Raw genomic sequence first — 21,353 nt, 5'->3', positions numbered from 1 at the left:
AGACTCCAGAAGTAACGATACATGATGTGAACGCTGATTGCCAACGATACAAACGGCCAAACGGCCCATAAACGTGTGGGTCTCGGCGGTCCTTGAGCACCTGCCTTGTCTATTGCGGCAACCTCGTCCTCTGTCAACGGACCTACTCGCGTCGGGGCTTAGTTCTTGTGATCGGCTTTTGAGAAGGAAAATAATCACCTAGGTCTGCAACGGCGAGATACTCTTCAAGATGTTCTTTCTTGGAACTAGTCCTTGGGGCACAATCAGGACTAGAGCTGCGCGACTGAGAGAAAGCCTTACGTGACAATGACTGCCCCCTTTGCGCGTACCCAGGCGAGGAGCACCTGTGTCGGGGTGGCGCCTAACCGCTGAGCAGCCTTGGCGACCGGGGCGTCGACTGGTCCTCCGGGAAATCGAGTTATCGGTCTATTGGCGGGAAACAAGCGTACCAACGGTTAGTGCGCGTCAACTGGGAAGCTGGGTGTTCGTACGCAAGACTACTATAAGCCTCAATTACTATCCCGTGCTTTGCGCAATATTCGAGGGTTTCTTTGTACTGCGGAAGGTTGTAGGGGTGGAATTGTATCTGAGGAAACGTATAGAGTTGAGTGGCGGTGGCTTCACGTATTTGATAGGCGACGTTGACCGCACTCGTACCTGGTTGACTGCTGGAAGAATCTTGGCGGTCTTGACTATCTTCTGCAAGTTTTCTACAGTGAAATTGCTCACACCGATACTCCTGGTATGATTGACGATGACTGTATTGTGCAGTTGGACGTGTAGGTACTCACCTGGCCAGACCATCCTCTTTAATTTTCTCGAATTCCTTCCACGCGCTCTCGAAGTCCTGGTTTGGGACAAAAAAGGGAGTGTGGATGAGATACAAGTCCAACTGCTTCAACCCAAGCTACGAGTATCGATGTTTAGGCAGGCGCAGCCGAAGTTCAATAGGCCAAGACTCACGTTGTCTAAACTATCTCGAATGGCGGATGGAATATCTCCTCCGTCGTACTTGGAAGTAATATAGAGGCTTTGCCGATCGAGCCCGCTTTCTTTAATTGCGTTGCCGACGTCCTTCTCCGTATGGTAGACTGCGTGCCATTGAATGAAACCACTTTGGGCACTCGGATAGCATGGCTAGACGTACCTGCAGCAGTATCAATATGAGAGTACCCAGATTCTATGGCCTGTTCCACGAATTCTGTGACCTCCTTGTCCTTCCAGACGCTGCCGGTGCCGAATGCGATAGCAGGAAGCTGATATACAAGGTTACAATTATAATCTTTAGCGCCAAGCCTCTACCGCGAACAATCACTGACCTCGTTTCCGTCGTTCAGTTTGATGGTTCCGAACGACATTTCTAGTGGGCAGAGTCCGCTTTCAACGTTTAGACCAGAAGGGCTTATCTTTCTTGATGCTCTGCTGCTTTTATAGGGCGTATGGGTACATGGTTGGATTACGTCAGGATGATCCCGCCATATGATGCCTAAAGAGCGTAAATCCAGGTTCTCTCCAGTGTCAGAACCCGCAAAGGGACTCGACTGCCTGCACTTAGTATGATAATGAAGATAATTGGCCCAATAGCGACTCAGAATTTTTGCTGGGAAGAGTAAGAAGTCTGATCCACCCATAAGTACATTGGCAAAGTAACAAGGACATAGGGTAACTTTGTTACTCCCTTCACGTTTGCGTGGGTGACACACAAGGATGAAGAGAGGAGCTCGTACGAGTGGAAGTAGGAGGGATAGCAATAGACAAAACGACGAGTGTTACGTATGGTCTTACGGATGGGTTAAATGCTGAAGTATAAAAAGAAGAAATCGACCGTGGAGCTAGTTTGATTTCAGCCAAAATAATTGAAGTCAAGGATATATACTTTCACTGCACGAATCAAATTCTACGTAGCGTCCGGAATATGTGAATATCAGGAGATACCTGCAAAACAAATAAATTATCTTGGGCATTGTCCGAAAGGGCCTCAGTAAAGGTCCCAGTCTTTCGTCAACTCGGGTAGACTCTGTTCTACCAATCCCTCATGCGCGGCCATGGAGATGCAAGCAGCATGATCCTCTGAGCGCGTATGGCCGGCTATACAAGAGTCTATGGTGGGATAGGGGCCGTCATCGTTCCACTCGCAGATGCATCGAATATAAAGGCCCACTTACGAACAACACACTGTCCCTTGATACATTGCACCGAGTCTGCGTTCCGAATTTCCGTGCAGTCTTTGCCCGAATATTCCTCACGGTCGTCATTTGGGCACCCACCACAAGACCTATTACCGGCAAACATCAACTATCATAGGCACTCTATCAGCTAAGCAAAGGACATACCAAAGGTCGTTCGAGATGACCTGGCATTTGTGGCCGATTTGGGTGCGAACGCCGTTGCGAATCCTGTAAACTGGGCAAGCACGCTCCCTGGGTGTGGTGCAAGTTGGGATGCCTGGTTCTGACCGTCGGATGGGGGCCGCCGCCGAGCTAGGATCATCGATGAAAGTGATGGCTAAGAGCGTCATTAGTAAGTCGAACAGCCCGAAAGACGTGGTACGTACGACAATTCCGTCCGTCCATGTAACAACGAGGGAGCGGCGCGTAGAGACCTTTCCATGGGGTACATGACGTTGCGCCGGGAGGAGAATACGGAGAACGGGTCGGACACCTGAGATGACATCAGCGAGGGATACCCGGTTGAATTGAGCTATCGAACTTTTGACAACTTGTCGATGCATATTTATTCTGCAAGACGCGATGTGAGACATAGCGGACACAAGTCTCATGGTTTAACTTACATTGAACCAACCAGCGCAGCATGAACAGCATCCAGTGGCACCTTGAACCGAGTTGAAGGTGCCTTGCTTGCAAGCCAATTCTGAGGTTGCCCCAGATTTGGCGACATAATATCCCTAAGCAGAGTGAGCTAAAGGACAGAATGGATGATGGAGAGGAGTACTTACGGCCCTGGCCTTCGTACAAAAAGGCTGGTTGTACCCTGGGTTGCCGATGAGAGTCAAAATTCATGAGAATAAGACCGTGCATACTATTGGTGTAAGTCCCCGCTGCACACTCCCGACACCTGTTCCCAGATACGTATGTGCCAGGCGCACAAAAGATCGACTCCGCGGCTTCCGCAAGTGTGGAGAGATTGATGATCAGCACGACGCACGCGAGCCAGCCAATAGATGAAAGCCAAGCCATGTCGATGAAAGAGTGTGAAGGCGCGTCGAGACAAGTCGTTGTGGATCACCTCTTTATATCCAAGAAGGGGGAGATAAGACCTTGCTTATGATTCCAGATTGAAATTTTCGATAAAATAAATTACAGGGCTCCGAGGGATCATACCCCTGGAAAGCTGAACTATATTTCCGGCGTTTGTCGTCGTTCCACCAACGTCAAATCGGGTAGATATAAAGAACTAGACAATGCTTTCATTAATGAGCAAGCCACAAAAAGAGTTAACTTAATGAAGCACTCAACTCGTATATTATCGTCGGAAATCTCTCATCGCAGTATTGCTGTTGCATTCGGGAGGGGTGCTTCCACCTACAAATTACCTTGAAATAGGAATTTCAAAATAAAATAAGCAGATGAAACGCGGTAGCCAGTGACTCAGCTTGCCGATATCCGTCTCTCTGCGTGTATGACGAGTAGAAGATTATACGTCAGGTTGGCTGGAGAGGAGTACCATGGCCGAACCGAGGATAGCCGTTACCATGTTCAAATGTCACAAACGACGTGTGCCTTCCGCTGGACGTCGACCATGTATCGCATTTGCATGGACATTCGAACACTGTCGTTGTAGTACTAGACCCTGTGACTTCAAACGTGCGTGAGGAGACATGGCCAGGATCTAGTTACCTTCCCTCTGCAGCTAGTTGTCTGGGCTGTCGCCGCACTGGTAATTTTGACCGGCTTTTCCGACGACGATAGCCAATTGATGGTGGAATTTGTAGAATCGTAGAGGAGCCCTGCCGGAGGTGGCAAGCCCGTCCATCTGTAAGCCACTGATGAGAGCGTCGTTCAGAATGCTAACCACATGGACAAGTCTAAAGGAGTGATCGACGATCGTTTGAAGAAGCGCCGCGTCACGGCAGGAGTTCGTGATTCAAATTTGAGTTTCCGACCACGCGGCGCTCAGATCACCGCGCCGTCCCTTTTGCAGCCCGGATTCCGGCCACCACGATTGGCCTGATCCAGATTTCGACAGTGTCGCTGTTCCTTTATTGGATGGTTATTGGGGCCACTAACCACCGCAAGTCCAGACGACCTGTGTTACGACCTGTGTTCTTAACCGTAAACTTCGCAGTATTTCTTTCATCCCCATTTCGGATTTCTCTCGGGACGAAACGGCTCAGGCCTTAGGGACTAGGCCAACCCTTCGAGCTTCATCTCGTAAAGTATGCTGGGAGCGACCATAGGCGTCACCGGTGGCACCGCGACCTGACGATGCCAACAGTCGTGCGGTGGTTGTGCACGCCCAACGACGAGCGGCTTGCTGATTGGGTAGAAGATGTGGTCAATATTAGTACTGGCTCGCAGGGACGGAGGACAATGCTGACTCCAGTACACTCCGCTGTAAATTTGAATTTGAAAGATGATGCCCCGCCGACTCAACGAACCAAGACTAAGCAGGGTACAACGGGACACTCTGCGGCGGGATTCGGTCATACTTCAACTTGCCAGGTCGTCTCATCAACACCATCGTATCCCACAAATTCCATAAATGCCCTCCCTCGCCCAAAGACCATCATATACGTAAAATAATCCGTGCATCGGTCGATGTACATGATGCAATTCCTACATTACTTTCTCCGGCTCTTATTATACAAACACTCTGACTTCCAGACACACCCATAGCATTCGAGAAGCCTCTCCGCGAGTATGCATGAGTGCAATCGGTCTTGATTTTGTAGTTGATGGGTTTCAAACCCAATCTTAGCATAAATCCGCGAAAGAAGTTGAGGAGGAAGGCTTAATATTCTGAAGGCGTACGAGATTCATTCAATCTATCTGCTTGTAGATGCACATCTGTTCCTCCAATGACATTGAGGTTACACTCTGCCCTCGGGAGACCACACTGGGTTATTGACCTTCACGTCGCCGACGCCGCCTTCAACAACCCCGTCCAATGTGAGCTGCAAATCGGGAGAGATTGGTACATCTGACTCCATTGTCCACAAGGCAACGGCGATAGTGCTAGAGAACATAAACCCCAGATCAGATCGTCACCGTTGAGTGAAAGGCGATGACGTGGACTGACTTCCGTCCCCTGTAATCCAGAATGCCCTCGTGAACGGGGAATTTGGCTTGAGGGCTAAGTATAACAATTATGCAGTTAGCGTACATGCAATCCACGAACAAACGTCGGGCTCCTCACCCGAGGTTCCCCACTCTCTTCCCCATGTGCCACCCGTTCACGAACAAGAGGGCTCTATACGGCTGCCCGAGCGGCTCGTTGAACGTGAACGACAAAAATGCATCGAAGCCCTGTGGGATGTTCAAATTGAACGTAGTCACGAAGAATCCAACCCCAGCAGCAGATCCGGGAAGCCCAGACGCAAGATCGCGTGCTTTCCACGAAGATGTATCGAAGCCGGGGAGATGCCAGCCTTGTCTCTCGCCGAAAAGCCCTCCTTCATTCATGATTCCTCTGACCTTATCTGGGAAACTGTAGTCATCAACGGTTAGAGCAACCCCCATCCAAAACAGAAATGGAGGCATACTTCGTATACCCGCCGACTTTCCCTTGTACGCGCCACTCGGTGAAGTTGCCTGTATCCAGCTGGAACCCTCGCACGCCGCGAGGACCTTTAGAGGAACTTGTGTCCGCTATGCGATCGTTAAATCTGGGTTGGCAACTGAAAAATTCCGAACTACTCGCCGCCTCTGCTTTCATTCAGTCCCATGTTGTCCTGGGGAGTAGTTCAAGCTGGGAAGAAGAAAATATAGTCCAACAACCTGAACGATAGTGAGAACGTTGTCGCCTCTGAAAAGTGCGCCTGGAGGAAACGTGAATCTGTCGTCCGTTTCTTCTAAGATATTCTGGTTGTTAGTGGAACTAGACAGTGATCAGCGATGGCGTAGTTCTCGCGTTTATATTTACTTACTTCCCGTAGGATGTGTTGAGGAACACATGGTTAAGCCAAACGCTGGCCGCAAATGCTAAACTTCCACTGAGGAACGAATCTTCATGAACTATTGAGAGCGCACCTTCTCCACCATTAATGGATAGATTGACAGATTTCTCGTCCCCAGTGGCGTTGAAGTGGCCGCGCCATAGAACGATGTTCTCGCAACTATTCGAATTAGTTCAGAGAACATACACCATGAATAAATTTGACTCACAATCCGTAGTCGCAGCCGTATAGTATACGGCCATCCCCGTAATATGGTTTGTAAGGGATGTTGGTCGACGTGTGGTCCGCAACTACCCACTTCTGGTCAGAGAATCCAGCTCGAATCTCGGGCAAGCTATCGGAGAACTTCCATTTCCCCAACTTGGGTATCTTGATCTCCCTGGTAGTTGCTTTCAAGGTCGATACGAACCCGCCTCTAAATGTCAGCTGAGATGACGTCCGGACGTCCACGTCGACCCGTTCGCCATTCCATGTGACGGACCGGACGTTACTGGGCGCAATCACGCTCAGTCTGACGCTCTCGCTGAGGTCGCCTTTCAAATCCAATCGGGAACCCGAGATACTGGCACTCCGGACGAGGTGAGGGCCGCCGACAAGTATGGTGGTGTTGGTTCCAATCTGCCAGAAGTTTCTAAGAGGGTCAGATGCCTTTCCCGCGATCGTAGGAGCCCAGAAGGTAGCAGCTGTAGCAGTGTCGGAGAAAAGGACCAGCTGCTTGTCCGAGTCCCACACAGTGACGGGCCCCTCGATGCCAGGGAGGAATGATACTGTCATTCTTGAAGATGACAGCGACGTGGTGAAACGGACGGTACTGGATGGTGGTCTGGTTCCTCTCCGTGTACCACTGAGCGTCAAATCCAATTCGTGTTCTTGAGCCGAGTCACCAAACAAGAACAAGACATCGCGCCCGTCGATGGCGCCCGCGAAGAAGACCTGGGCAGTGGAGTACAGGAGGCGTGATGACCCAAACACATAATCAGTGACCACAACTTTGGATTGTCGACCGCCCAGGGTAATCGCAGATGCAACACGAGGTACCTGTATGTTGCCCGCCGACGTCGACACGTTCAGCTTGAAGTCGATGACAGCCCTATTGCCCAAGGACACGAAATGTCAGTATTATTCTAGTTAAATCCGCTCTGGTCCTCACGTCGATGTCACGTCTGCTTGTCTGAGGATGTAGAATCTAGCTTTCGTGTCCGGGTTACGGAGCAATGTGGCAAACGCTGCCGTGGAAGTCGTCGACGTAGCCCCGGTGCTCGTATCGCCTACCCAATCCGTCTTGTAGAATTCAGGCGAGCTTCGGAGGAAGAGTCCCTGCCGTTTCAATTCGTCAAATTTAGACGTCAACTGCCGTGATTCCTGGAGGGATGCGCCGTAGTCATATCTGACAGGATCTCGGTCAGATGTATGAATAAGGACATGATCAAACCCATACGATGTATAAACACCACTAGGGCAGACTATGTGAGTGAAGTCTTAGTTGGATTTTGCATATCGACTTACTGGAAGGGGATAGCGCCCCATGATGTGCCGCTGTATCCTGCGTAAACAACAGTGAGAAGACTACGCACGAAAGCATCACTTACCCGTAGAACATGTAGTAATTGATCAACTTCGCATTACTCGCCCAAAGCTGTAGATTGAAAACTGATTGGAAGTCTGCACCAGTCAGCGTACGGCATGGTCCATAGCCTAATGAAAACGCATGAGACGGGACACCATGAAAGGGCGTGCGCATGCGAAACCTGGTGAGGTCGGACCCCATGCGTCAAAAGAGCCACCTTGGAATTCTGTCAAAGTCACAAACAATCAGTGCCCTGCGGGTGATGTTGAAACGTTGAAGCCTTCACGAACCGGGAATGTACCACGGCTGCGATGGGTTTACTTCAGCATGATACTGTGGATAGCCCGTCGGCACGTCATGCCAAACAGTGGGATGGGAACAATCGTAGCGCTGGGGATAAGCGTCCACCCTATACACGTGAGTGTTACGCGGGAAAGTGGGAGCGTGCATGGATGGAGGTTACCCATAAAGGTCCACAGCGCCCTAAGTAGATCAGTATGAGCGGGAGGCTATGGTATTTGAAATCGACCCGATTTCCTTACAGTCCCATTGATGAAATTTCTGCCTTCTCCGGGATCGTTGTACGTGAGGGGCACGACGATGGAAGAGGCCCGGTAAGCTTCTTCTAGATCGACAAAATACTGGGCATGCCCCTCAGGGGCTTGTTGGAACTCGTTGTCTAGTAAAGCTTGGGCACGGGAGAATCCAACACAGGATAGATGTGTGCTCACCAACTTGAATGGCTTCGATGCAGAAATGTCAAGCTCATTCTAATGGATACTTCAAGCAATTAGACTCGCCTATCACAGGCCCTCCCTCCGTGATCTGATTCGGCACAGTGACCTCGATGATTCCCTGAATGTAGGCCTGCCACGCCGCTTTCCAGTCAGCATCGCCCGTACGAAGATTGCCCGCAACCTCGCTAGTGGCCCAATGGGCGATCCCTATTGACAGTCATTGCAACGAGGAATACACATATCGAGCTGAAAAAAAACCGTACCGCCTGCGGTTGTTTCGGCATTGATATAAGGGCCCGGTCGCAGAACGATGAAGATTCCCGCGTCCTTGGCAGCATCAAACAAGGGCTGCAAAGCACGGAACCCACCAAAGTCGACCACGCCGGGAGACGGATTGATCAACCCCATGTGGGTGTACACGCTGACGGCGTTCAGGCCGGCGGCCTTTGCTTTTTGGAGGATATCGGGCCATAGACTGGGAACGGGCAAACGGAAAGTGTGGAACTCTCCCGAACTGTGTGGACAAAATCAGTCAGTGGTATTCCTATCCGTGGTATATAGGATCGTATACGTACTGTATGAAGACGCGCTGATCCCCGACGAACAAGCTATAGTTGTCGAATCTCACTTGGTGTGGCAGTGACCGAGGTGCTATCCCAAGAGGATGGTTCGTGTTGTCCGAAGGGGCCCGTGAAAATGATGTTCCCCTTGTGCAGACGATGGCGAGAAAGGCAAGCAGAAATAGAATAGGCCAGGCACGACGCGACTGCCCTTTGGCGGGTAAATGGATATCCATATTCGAATCTGTGTAGACTTCACAGTGCAGCCGGCGGCGAACAGGAAGAACTATCGTGTTTTCTCTTCACCTCGTCGCGTCCATTTATACAGGTGTTCTCTCACTCGTCCAATCGGTGTCTCGGGAAGTGGCTCGATGTCGCTTTTGGTGCGACGGGGAATTCACGGAATCTATGAGAGGCTTTGTTCAGTACCCGGGCCGTCAGTACAACGATGGTGCAATGTCGAAGCTGTTCGCATTGAACTGTGTGCATAAGGGGGAGATATAAGACGCAGCGAAACACAAGGTCGAACGTCAGGCGTAACTCATGTGCACCAGAAGTCGAAGAAGCATCATCGCCGGGCCACTTGATCCAGTGCCACTATTCGTGCTAATTGTCTGACAAAGCTTTGAAGGTCGTGGTATTCTCTCCGAGCATGGATAACCCTACGTGTATTGGCCCCGAGGCAGGATTTGCTATTGCGTGGTTCAATACAGACCTAAGCCCTACATTCCCACATACCTATATTTGCTGGGGTCGGTTTCCTAGTAATGTTGACGTCGAAATGCGTGGAGGCAGGGATGGGGATGATGTGAGCGCATTGGGTGGCAATGAGGCCGCCGTATGCGACAAGCTCTTCCGGCGTAATATCAAGCTTCTTTTCCGCCGCGCGGTCATATCGCCCCGTGATCAGACACCTATAGCCATCACGTATGAGGGCCTGCAGAATGCAGATGCCAATGCATCGGAATGATAAGTGGAATAGAGATACTAGTGGGCGCGACTCGCAACTCACATGTCTCTTCGCAGTACTGTGGTCTCTCGGTGCCTCCTGAATTGCAGTTTCCAGCGCGGCGGCGTCCTCATCGAAGGACGGCCGGCTGGGGTGCGAGGAGCTATCCGGGGTCTGCCCCTTATATTTCTTAACTGGTCGGTTGTTGACTGTGCAAAAGCCGAGCGAATGAAGCATGGCACTCACAAGGACGTATAAAGCACATAATGAATGCCTCGCCCAATGCATAGAGGGTCAGGTTGCTTTGGCTACAAGAGTGGATTGTTTCAACAATCTACGCCAATGCATGATGCGAAGGGGCATGGAGAATGAGATAGCCCAAGACTCGAGCAGCGATGAGGTGTTTATCGTTGTTTAGGGAGGAGGCGGATTGTGGCATATGTGGTACGCGCCAAGGGCATTGGGAGTGGGCAAATGAGCGGCAACGTTGTCTGGGGCTGGCAGGGGCTGAGCCATGCATGAATATTGAGTGTTGCGTACGTTGAACGTTGAACGTTTGAACATTGAGTTGAAATTCAGTGCGAAGTCCATCTCTCTCACACTTCTGTCCCTGAGTCGCGACACCAACACGTCCTGGAAGGTTTATGCCTTCAAGACAAATGCGGCTACTCTCACCACTCTCCGCTCTCTCTCGATAAACACCATCTATTCGACCTATCCTATCATTGGCGGCGAAGCAGTGCAGCACACTACACCGACCCCGTCGACTTCTTCGCCTCGTTGAATGGTCCCCCTCTTGTCATCGATCATCCCTCGAACTCGGAGAAAGACCGCAAGGATGATCGCGGAAAACTCAATCGGCCTCTTAGTGTTGCCTGCACAACCTCGAGGCGCTTCGACAAATTCGACTTGGGAGGTTGGGAAGAATTTCCGAAACTCCCGTCCGGACAGTGGGCGCATCTCTTTGGGTTCATTGTGTTGCTTACGGACTCTGGACTTTTAGAATGGCTAAATGAAGCATATGCAGTAGGTTATGTACGTGAACAAGACACTCGTGAACTCCGAGTTTGCGCGACGAGAGCGCGCGGATGCTCTGGTGAAAACGCTAAGTATCAGCATCAATCCATGCTATTTCGAGCTCCCCCTGCATCACCGATGATCTTTCCTTACGCTCACTGTCGGCTATTCTGCGACCTTTCTTCCTTTATTTTCCTTTCCTTTCCTTGCCACTACGTCCACTCCCCGTCCCGTCCTGCCCTGCTTCTTCGCTTTCTTCGCTTTCTCCAGTCCATTTACCTGCTCCGCATTCTTCAGTGTCCCCATACATCATGCATCAACAGCCAAGCTCAGCCCGCCTAGCAGCATCAGCACGCATCCCTCCTACCGCATCCCTCCTACCACATCCAGCATCCAGCATCCCCCATCTCATCTATCTCACCTCACCTAGATCCTGCTCCCCCGACCTAACCCTTCACCCACATCCACGCAACCGCCGAAACCACGCCATGCCCGCACGACCTAGATCCCAAACCCCAAATTCATCCGGAAATGCGCGTAGCAACCATCCCCGCTTCCGCTTCCGCCGTCGCGTTCGTCCCAATGGGACCACGGGAGGAGGACTGAGGCTCAGAGGGGGGCGCCGCTCCTCTACTCGAAAGATGCCGCACCGCGTACACGTCGTACCAAACCAAACACTTGCATTCCCACAACGCAATCAAAATTCCTACAATGCAATCAAGATGGACGATAGCTATGATTCCCTATGCAACTGCCGAAACCGAAATCTAGGTGTCAATCGTGTCATTCACCTACGTCTTTCAATCTTGGTCCAACAGCCTCTCTCTCTCCCCGTCTCCTTCCCCACCCCTTCCCTCACCCTCACCCTCACCCACATCCCCCTCTTGCCTTCTCTCAAACACCCTCTTCACCCCACCCACCACCCTCTTCACCCCACCCACCACGCGCTCCCCAACCCACTCCGCCGCCCTATACACACCATGCGGCCGCCCGTCCACGCGGTCCTCCCTGACCCGATGCTCGCCGTCCACCACCACCGCAAGCGCCGCGCCCGTCGCCACGATCGCCGCCAGCGTCGTCGACGCGGATATCATGAATATGATGATCACCTGCAGGCGCGCCGCGTACTCGACGGACGCGCCGCCCAGGATCGCGCCGGTCATCATGCCCGGGATGGAGATGATGCCTAGGACGCTGTAGAGGGCAGAGTGGGAGCGAGGGTTGGGAAGCGGGAAGTGGGAAATAGGTAAGTGAGAAGTGAAGGGCACGGGACTGACCTCATGCGGTTGACGATTGGCGCCAAGGCTAGACGCAGGGCGTCGGTGGCCATGGGCTTGCACGCCTCCATACGCGTCGCGCCGAACGCGAGATACATCTCGACCTTGTCGCGATTTTCCCTACACACCTCCTTCATGAGCCCCATCCACTCACTTAATCTACGAGTCAAATCCGGCTTACTCGACCTCTTTGAGCAGGTAGTTCACGGATACGACGATGCCCGATATGGTGTTACCACACAGCATGCCCACGATCGGAACTGCATATGCATATACACACCGCGCTTAGAAGGCGAGGAGACGTCTGGGCGATGAGGGTGGGGGGCTCACTGAACTCTGCGGGCTCCCAGAAGGGGTTCTTCGCCATGGCGAAGCGCGCGCCGATGATGGATATCGGGATGCTGGATACGAGCATCCCGGAGAGCGTGGAGAAGAACTGTGCGGGTGCGCTGGTGAGTACGCGGGCATGCGCCTCGGGCGGGTGGTTACCATGTATTTGTGCCGCCGGTCTGCCTTGTTTACGACTATCGCGATCATGAGCATGAGTGAGTTACCGTCAAAATGCGCACGTCATGGCGTGAATGCGAACCTGTTTCGAAGGTACCGAGGAGGTTGAGCAGCACTGGAAAGACGGACGAAGAGGATCAGCAAGACATCCTACCTACCGCCCCCGCGCGCGCTCGAGCTACCAAAACCAAAACGCCGAGCAGAGTGAAACGAGAACCGACCAGCGAAGAACGCCACGACCCACGGGCTATTCGACTCGAACACCTTCCTCAATATCACCGCCACCAGCGATAACTGGACTACGCATCGCGCTGCGGCGCTGAGGAGAGATGTTCCTATACCGAGGCCGAATGCGAAGGAGGTGACGACGTCGAGGAAGACGAAGGCAAAGGCGATGGCGACGTTGGTCCAGTTGAGGGTGCGCTCTGAGGGCGGGGCGGTGAAGAGGAGGAGGTCGGGCAGAGAAGTGGCGTTGCTGGCGAGGAGGGACATGGTTGTGGTCGTCGAGATAGAATTCCAGTGGAGTGGGTGTCGCGATAGGGGCTACGGGCGCTTCTTCCATAGAACCAATGAAAGCCACCGGGTGGCTTTCGCGGAGCTTGCGGAACTCGGTGGCTTCCCGGTCAAAAAGCCTGAAACTCACCGGCTGGTGGCTTTGGGCGTCTACTTAGAATTCACTGGTAGCCTCTCCTCCAAGCAGCAGGCTAGCTGTATTATGCTGCGCATTCACAGCTGCGCATATGAGCTTATTATGCCGCAGAAATCAAATTTGTGCTCCATCAACAGAAGGAGTAAATGCTTGTCAAACCAGCCACCAGTTTGCGCAAGTTGAAAATCACTCGATTTGGGCTTTCGGTGGCTGACAAAGCCACCTGGGTGGCTTCCGCAAACTCTCTACTATCACGTGTACTGTAGTGCAAACACACATAGATATGCATAACCAATTTTAAGTTGTTGTAGATTCCATGTCCTATGCTCGGACATGAAGTATGTTTGAGAAATAGACTTCATTGAGCTACTGTAAAAATCTCAAGGCATTTGAGAAGTTGCAAGCCCATTTCCGCGGGCAAAATGTGACGTGCAAATAGTCATTTCAAATTTGACTTGAATGCTGTGGAAGTAATAACAATCCCACAGACTTCTGATTTTTTTCTTAGCTAGTATAGTAGCGCTAGAGTCTGAATCTAGAGTCCCTTGCACTCGTACCTACTGGTTCATGCACAGGAAAACCAGCAACATTTTGCGTGACAAAGAAGCTCCTATTTGCCCCTTGTTTTGCAGATCCATGTGTTGCCGAGCGAGCGGCCGAATGCATACGGCGGCACACGGCTGCGCTGCTGGGTCTGAATGACGCGTGACACACTGTGACGAAAAGTTTGCAAATCTATGTTTTTGGGTACTTGTCGTACCGGCATCGTCATTGCTCTACTACTCGGAAAGGGATTCACTCAAAAAGTTGATAGGTATTTAGACAAGATGAGCGACAACCTCTCGTAGCATGCCGGGAGTTGTAGGGACATCCAATCTGGAGCACCGGGTTGAATTGTCCAAAATTTTGCAAATCTGTCTAAGTGATAGTACTATCACTTAGGCAGATTTGCAAAACTTGAGACAAATCAATGTGGCACTCCTTGATGGATGGTCAGATAATCTTCGGCATGCTATGGTAGGTTTTCGGACATCTTGGCTAGGATCTCATCAACTTTTTAAGTGAATATCTTGTGGAGAAGTCAAAGAATAGCGATGCCGGTTCAACGAGTAGCCCAAAACATAGATTTGCAAACTTTTCGTCACACTGTGTCACGAGTATTTCGGACTCCGTCGCAAGGCCGGGCATGCCGCTGTGTTCGGCAGCGCGGCAGCGATCAAACCAATCAGAGACGCGCAAAGCATGACATATCGGAATTTGAACTTTACATGCAAACAGGGGCTCCCTTGTCACGCAAAATCTAGTTGATTTTCCTGTACATGAACCAGCAGGTATATAAGCAAGCGGTGATGGCAGACAAATCTCATACCACTATGCGACCTACAGAAAAAAATTCAAGTGTATACGCATGGTACAGCCGTCATATTATGCAAGTAGATTCTGAAGTGCCCATTTTTGCGTCACATTTCGCCTTCGGAAATAAACTTATAGCTCTCTAACTCTCCTCAAACTTTTATAGTAGGTGAATAATGTCTATTGCTCAAATGCTATGTATGTCCGAAGGTGAAATATTGAATCTGCAAGAACCTAAAAATACTTTTGCAAATCTATGTCTGTTTGCACTATAGTACACGTGATAGTAATGCCGATGTTTGATGTGTTTCGGTTCCCACTGGCTTTGCACCTACAGTCGAGGACAATCAAACACATCAAATATGATCGAGACAGATTGAGAAATTTTGGGACCAAACCGAGTTCAGATTCAGGACCAGACAACCTGAAAGAGCTCAAAAAACGATGTCCGAAGTTTTTCCCACGAGTATTTAATGTGGCCAATTTTTTTTGGGAATTTTTTGAAACATATACTACCCTTTTGAGCAACTTTTGAGTCAATTTAATGATGAACTAAAGATTCTATCGCTAGTCGCGCCAACCGCGATGACTGGGACCCAGTATTTACATACTATATGTCATATTTAAAACTTTGTGAGTTGCGGTGTAATGTAGAGGCCGGTTATATCATTCTTCGAGGCCTTGGAGGCCTTCCACATCGTTTCATTGATATGATGATATCCAACGGTGGGGATGACACAGCTGCGCCGATAACGTGATAGCGCCAAGAGGGGACGCCCAGGGGTCCTTATCTCACGTGAGCAAGTTTGTTAATTGTTTTCTGCCTCACCCGCTCGTTAGATATCAATTATTTATATTGTAAAATGTCTAGCTTGAGGAGTACTATAAAATGGCTTATTCAAATTTCACCCATCTTTTTTTTTGCGTGTGGCCAAATTTTTGAGAGTTCACTGTTTTTCGGCCAATGAACGGCTCGATAGAATTCACTCGGACCACGCGGGATATATTCTAATAGATGCCTATTATCATTCTAAAACAATTCCGGGGGTAAAATTAATGGTCAATATTTATTTGATGTGTTTGATTGTCCTCGACTGTAACTAACGCATACCTTCCATACCATACCTTTTTAACACGCCAATGACTAACGAGGCCATGCATCATGGCTGATTTCAGCACCGCCCATGCACAGCTTCCTCTGAGCCCTCCTCTTGGACTGCCCCTCGCACCACCAGTCTCATCAACTTTGCCCACCGCCGCCAGTTCTTCCTTGTCGCCGTTGCCACTCAAATCCAAGTTGCCCCGCGACTCGGATGGCTCTACCACCGTTCCCCCCCACCGCGCGTCCACGAGCGCCCAGACCATCAACATCACCACCCTCAACGTCACATACGGTGACCACTACGGCGGCGCCATCCACAATGGGTGCATAGGCGGGCGGCGCAACGAAAACTATTTCGACCCACCATCATGTACGTTTGCACTCCCTGACATCCTGCATACCGTGCTCACACCGCGTGCACAGACGCTCCGCCGCCACCGCTGCTGATCGCAGTGGACAGCGCGGCGCTCGGGCTTGCATTCGGCGTGGCGGGCATAGCGGCGGTGTTGATGCTGCTTCGACGTTAGTCGAGGCCAGGGAGCGGGAGCAGTGCGAACACTCGTCATTTCTCTGTGTACTCTATTCTCGAATCTCGATGGGGCCTGTATGTATCATCTTTAGATTGGGGATGCGCAAGCCGAGCGAAGGACAGGGACGACAGGAAGAGGAGGGAAGAGGGCGATGGGGAACACGATTGAATATTGATGATCGACGTGATCAATGTAGAGAAGTTTGTCAAACCCTCTTCGTTGATATGCCCTACTATTCCGTCTCCATCTTCGTATCTTGTTCCCGAGTCTTTACTTGGCTTGCCTGCGCACCCATTAATCCCTGGACCATCTGTCCCGGCCCTCATGTACGAATATCGAAGCCAATGAAAAGGAATCACAGCTTGTATCTGACAGCCAGACTCATCCGGCGCAGACTCTCCAGGTTGGGCCATTCGGTCGATGTTGAGGCACGGAAGATCTAGTGAACGGTTACTATTGTAGGTGCGAAGGGAAGTTCGCGGCGTGAATGAAAGCGAGGACTGCGAAGATGTGTCCACCAAAAGACGAAGTAGTAGGAAGGAGGAGGAAACCGAACGTGCACGTGACGAACCGACCGGAAGTGACGCGGAGGTGACGCGGAGGCGGCGCGTGCGCACTACCGAACTCGACTCTCACAACACAACACAACTGCGGGAGGAAATACGCTGGGCTTGTGTTCATAGGTCAGTAGCACTAGAAATAGGGATGTTGCGGAGATCCGAGCGTGCCAGCGCCCCCGTTTCGACGAAAGCGTTCGCGAATCGTGGAATTGCCATGGACGGTCTGCACTGTGCAGGCTGACAATTGAGAACGCCGAGTTTTCGAGCTCTACGTCTGTGTGTTCATGCTGTGACGCGTGAGACTACTTTGGGTTAACGAGTTCAACCCACGGACGTCGCTCTTCCTGATTCTCCGAACTGTGCTTAGCGTTGGCGTGGCCAGGTTGGACGGAATCGTCGTCCGTGATTTGGTTCGCGCAGACGCCAAACTTGGAGGTTTTTTAAAGGGATTGGGTTCATGGTTCCTACTCGCAATTCTATCAATTCTATGGTGAGCCCTACATTACGAGGAAACATAGTTTCTGACTATGGTGTCAGATTCGGCATCTTTAAGCCAAGCTATCGCTAAGTCTACGGACGCGGTTGTCGAGATACATCAACGGTTTATACCTCTCTTCGGCGCCCGACCTCCGTTACTACCGCTCTGACTTGGACGGCATCGCCCAATATGTCACCCGCGACGTCGACGCGCGGGCAGACGCTCTGGCAGGCCTCTAGAGCTCTAGTTCGCATGCTTGATCCATATAGACTCGTAGATATCAACGCTCCTTATAGCAGGACTCCAATGTCGCGAAACCCTCCCTCGATATCCTCCTCTTCACCTCACAGCTATCACGTACGCTGGGTATACGCGGTATGCGGTACATTACTGCTGTTCGGAACCTACTATGCGACGGTCTCTACTCTACGGGGGGTGGCTCCTGCGTTTGCGAGGTCGAGGCGCGGCTTGAAGGGGAGTACCGTGCTCGTGTGAGTTGCTTGTTCCATGTTCCAGCCGACATTATTAACCTATGCGCCTAGGCTCTATAACGGCGGTGCACACGAGAAGGAGATCCTCAGCCGGGCCTATCTGCGATTGATCAAGCACGTCAACTCCACCTATAAGGTATGATATATGAATACTATGCCACCACATATATGCGGTCTGCTGCTGGGTATGGGCCCATAGCTGTGCCGTTGCTGTTCGCGCGTACGAAGCGCTCGCTGGGTGTCCAGGCCGGCGCAGCTACTAGAGAGAAAAGAAACCTGACGATGCCGTTGCAGGTAGAAGTTCAACGGAAAGTAAGACCACCATTCGTGCGGAATGGAATGCCGGCTCACTGGTCTTGAAAGAAGGCGAGCATTTCATGATCACCGGTAGCAACGGCGTCGGCAAGTCTTCTGTGGCTCGCGTCCTCCTGGGTCTCTGGCCTCCCCGAGGATTCAACTCACAGACCAACAGGCCGTCGGACAAGGGGCGTAAGGGCCTATTTGTCGTCCCAGAGAGCGTATATGGTCGCGGAGAGCTTGCTGGATCAAGTTATTTACCCGCATTCTTACGCTGAGTTTCTGGAATCAGGCAAGACGCCGGATGAGTTGGTGAGGATCTTAGAGATGGTGGATCTGGCTTATTTACCGGAGAGAGAGGGCGGGTGGACAACGAGGAAAGAGTGGAGGGATGTGTTAAGGGGCGAGAAATATTAATAACGGGTAGGCTGCCTGTTCTGATCTGGCTTTGGAACTCTGTGGCTGGCTGGCCGTGGAGATGGGTATGGCTAGGCTGCTCTATCATCGCCCTAAGTTTGCCGTACTGGACGGTGTGTACCCTTTCCTTCCATATACTCGGGTGCTCGAGCTGACGAGTTTCTTGCAGAGTGCACAAGCGCTGCGTCCAGCGACGCTGGGGGCCGGATGTATGAACGTGCAAAGTCACTTGGTATCACCCTGATCACCATATCTCTCAGGTACACTCCTCTTCCACCCGTCGTTCTTACATCTTATAATTTATAATCCAACGCAGATGTCTCTCCGGAATCATAGACCTTCGCTGATGAAATTCTTGCTGACCCTAGTTGGCGATGGTCCGCCCGTTGGACCCTCTCGCGTGTGGGAGCGGCGGAGCGTGAGGTTATCTCGCTGGAGGCCAGACTGGCGGAGGTGGGCAATTGGGAAAGAAGGGTGAAGGAACTTGACGGCTTGCTATCGGCGCAGGAGCCTGCAGACGGCGGCACGGTCATCGTGTAATGGTGCAGTGTGTAGAATAACCATCATGACATGTACTGATCATCTACAGTCAGTCATACAAGCTCTGGATCATGATCGGACGGAGCCGAATCTGCCTGTGTGGATGGGGCTAAACTTAATGTTGATGGTTCCAAACCAGACGGCGTCGTCTTGATGGTAGATGCCTAGGACGGTGCAGACGTCCCGCGACTGGGAAAACTCCTTTGCGCAGCACAGGCATATGAGCACAATTTTCATTCATATGAGGGCATTCTCGTTCCCGAGCGTCACGGCTTCTCCAAGTAACCACTTTCGAATCAAATCCACGGTGCACGAGGGCTATAGAGAGCCCTTGACCCTCCAGAAGGCAAGGAGCCACCTGACGAGTTACCAAGTAGCTATCCGAACCTATAATGAATCAGCAAATCACCAAACTTGGCCGACTCGCTTCCCATGGCCGGGAATTCTGTCCCAGTGAGGAGATCGTGGGATGGGGGGTGCTTAGGTTATTGGCGGAATCGTGAAGAATTATGCATTATGCACAACACATGGATGCGAGAGAAGACGCCAATGTGACGCAGAGGAATGGATCGTCCATCGTGCGCACCCGGACCATCAGCGTGCTCTGCATGAGACGCAGCAATGAAATCTACCCCACTCTTTGGCCAGTGTTATAGTAACGAATGGACGAGCGTCAAATATCTCGGTATGCGGTATGCCATGTACATAGCATCTTCCCACCGTTTGGTGTTTTTCAATGTTTGGATTGCTGCATCTGAACAGTAACTTCCAGCTAGGATAGGACCAACTTCCTCAACGCTGATCTGCAATTTCGAAACACGTTTTGCTTCCCCGAAGAGTCTTCATCACGCTCACGTTCACGCTCACGTTTGGGCGTAGTCCGGCCTGGCAACGCACTGGTTGGTAGTCCAGAAACAACCGCCGGTATGCAGCATTGACATCTTGCCTTGTGCTATCGTTTGCGGTTTGCATCGAACGTGGCCTCGAAGTTCGCGCGCATGTGGATCATGTACGAGTCGGAGCCGCCAAGAAACTTGACATACAATTTGGGCGCCTACTGCAATCGCGTTCCAAAAAGTTTCAATCATCATGCACATGACTCTCTCATACTTACCCGGAGTCATTCCCCGCGAAATATACATAAACGCAAAGCTGAGTTGGGCGACTGGGGATACTTCGAAGCTCACATTGGGTGACAGGCCCCGATGTCTGGCGCGTTCCTTTCAACTCGGCGAGGAATTGATCATTCACTATGTAACGCTGACAGTAAACCGACCAGGGTGTATTACCACTGGAGCCCTACTAGGATAACACGGCGAGCGCTCTGAATATGCTTCTATCTCCATGCACCGCGCTGATTTCGGGTGCATTCCGCTCTATGCTACGAGGAATCAATTAATCACATCCAAGCTTAACACACCTCCTGATCTCGGATGCACTCAAACCACAAACTCAGCCCAAAATCGGTAAGTAATCACCTCACAAAGCCAGAAGCATTACTGATGGGCTGTGTAGTTATTTACACAAAGAGCTGCAATGTCCTGGTTGTCGACGCAGCTGTAGATTTGGCTAACACTCCAAATCCTCGAAGAACCCAGTCAAAGCTTCCGGAATTCGTGTTCAGGAGGTGCGGGGCAATTGTAGTAAATCAGAGTCGAATCCCCAAGCTCGCCCGCCGATCCATCGCGTATCACGCCGAAGCTAGTGCATGGAAAGCCCTCGTCCAGTCGTCCAGGCGTGTAGATCAACATCAGAATGCCGAGTATGAATAACGATGTTTTCTGAGACCCAACTCACTCACGGACCCCGATCAGCCACCCATGTTGGTGGGGGTTTCAATCTCACTACACAGTCCGACGTTAGACTGCAATGCACAGAGCCGGTTACAGCCCAATGAAGCTCACCAAAGCTTCTACTTCGGAATACCTGTTTTCACGCTGCTATCATAGGCGTCTACGGGCTACGACAACCCTCATCATGGAATCGTGCCTGAATAAGGATAGAAAGAGCAAGTCGTAAGCTACTCAAATCCATTGGTTAGATCGCATCGGAGCAAGGATTTTTCTGAGGCTCCTGCGCTCGGTTCCACTCGACGGTCTCCTACAGCCTTTCTGCGTGGATATAAAACCACAAGTGACTCGACAATCATGGCGACCACTCGGTTGTTCCATCGTCTTTTTCCATCG

At 51.3% G+C, this 21,353-nt stretch overlaps 7 protein-coding genes across 7 annotated transcripts; 2 read left to right on the top strand and 5 right to left on the bottom strand.

The window, feature by feature from the left end:
• Window positions 1–142: 142 nt before the first annotated feature.
• On the bottom strand, window positions 143–1,358 carry PC9H_010647 (uncharacterized protein; the record flags this gene model as incomplete). Its single annotated transcript, XM_036780140.1, has 8 exons — window positions 143–251; window positions 301–426; window positions 492–586; window positions 658–739; window positions 792–907; window positions 964–1,091; window positions 1,148–1,256; window positions 1,320–1,358. 8 exons carry the CDS (start codon window positions 1,356–1,358, stop codon window positions 143–145), a joined length of 804 nt encoding a protein of 267 aa, XP_036627523.1.
• Window positions 1,359–1,978: 620 nt separating this feature from the next.
• PC9H_010646 (uncharacterized protein) lies at window positions 1,979–3,197 on the bottom strand (the record flags this gene model as incomplete). The annotated part of the gene is made up of 8 exons (XM_036780139.1): window positions 1,979–2,100; window positions 2,166–2,275; window positions 2,334–2,505; window positions 2,555–2,661; window positions 2,710–2,738; window positions 2,792–2,905; window positions 2,957–2,991; window positions 3,107–3,197. The coding sequence occupies 8 exons, from the start codon at window positions 3,195–3,197 to the stop codon at window positions 1,979–1,981; spliced, it is 780 nt and encodes a 259-aa protein (XP_036627522.1).
• A 1,853-nt stretch (window positions 3,198–5,050) lies between these two features.
• Window positions 5,051–9,236, bottom strand: PC9H_010645 (uncharacterized protein; the record flags this gene model as incomplete). Its single annotated transcript, XM_036780138.1, has 18 exons — window positions 5,051–5,195; window positions 5,260–5,313; window positions 5,377–5,667; window positions 5,723–5,818; window positions 5,877–5,911; window positions 5,958–6,057; window positions 6,107–6,295; window positions 6,345–7,226; window positions 7,287–7,589; window positions 7,643–7,672; window positions 7,726–7,831; window positions 7,885–7,929; window positions 7,994–8,112; window positions 8,167–8,186; window positions 8,246–8,429; window positions 8,500–8,647; window positions 8,704–8,954; window positions 9,016–9,236. The coding sequence occupies 18 exons, from the start codon at window positions 9,234–9,236 to the stop codon at window positions 5,051–5,053; spliced, it is 3,219 nt and encodes a 1,072-aa protein (XP_036627521.1).
• Window positions 9,237–9,606: 370 nt separating this feature from the next.
• PC9H_010644 (uncharacterized protein) lies at window positions 9,607–10,186 on the bottom strand (the record flags this gene model as incomplete). The annotated part of the gene is made up of 3 exons (XM_036780137.1): window positions 9,607–9,692; window positions 9,739–9,937; window positions 10,013–10,186. The coding sequence occupies 3 exons, from the start codon at window positions 10,184–10,186 to the stop codon at window positions 9,607–9,609; spliced, it is 459 nt and encodes a 152-aa protein (XP_036627520.1).
• Window positions 10,187–11,766: 1,580 nt separating this feature from the next.
• On the bottom strand, window positions 11,767–13,242 carry PC9H_010643 (uncharacterized protein; the record flags this gene model as incomplete). The annotated part of the gene is made up of 7 exons (XM_036780136.1): window positions 11,767–12,160; window positions 12,244–12,363; window positions 12,425–12,503; window positions 12,574–12,679; window positions 12,733–12,767; window positions 12,833–12,865; window positions 12,909–13,242. The coding sequence occupies 7 exons, from the start codon at window positions 13,240–13,242 to the stop codon at window positions 11,767–11,769; spliced, it is 1,101 nt and encodes a 366-aa protein (XP_036627519.1).
• Window positions 13,243–15,914: 2,672 nt separating this feature from the next.
• PC9H_010642 (uncharacterized protein) lies at window positions 15,915–16,552 on the top strand (the record flags this gene model as incomplete). The annotated part of the gene is made up of 3 exons (XM_036780135.1): window positions 15,915–16,224; window positions 16,278–16,376; window positions 16,476–16,552. The coding sequence occupies 3 exons, from the start codon at window positions 15,915–15,917 to the stop codon at window positions 16,550–16,552; spliced, it is 486 nt and encodes a 161-aa protein (XP_036627518.1).
• Window positions 16,553–17,611: 1,059 nt separating this feature from the next.
• PC9H_010641 (uncharacterized protein) lies at window positions 17,612–19,167 on the top strand (the record flags this gene model as incomplete). Its single annotated transcript, XM_036780134.1, has 7 exons — window positions 17,612–17,668; window positions 17,719–17,905; window positions 18,050–18,225; window positions 18,427–18,603; window positions 18,689–18,740; window positions 18,797–18,887; window positions 18,996–19,167. 7 exons carry the CDS (start codon window positions 17,612–17,614, stop codon window positions 19,165–19,167), a joined length of 912 nt encoding a protein of 303 aa, XP_036627517.1.
• Window positions 19,168–21,353: the final 2,186 nt, after the last annotated feature.

The sequence above is a fragment of the Pleurotus ostreatus genome (assembly GCF_014466165.1).
Source record: "Pleurotus ostreatus strain PC9 chromosome Unknown scaffold_8, whole genome shotgun sequence".
In the NCBI taxonomy this organism is placed as follows: Eukaryota; Fungi; Basidiomycota; class Agaricomycetes; order Agaricales; family Pleurotaceae; genus Pleurotus; species Pleurotus ostreatus.
This window is presented reverse-complemented; position numbering and strand designations above follow the sequence as displayed.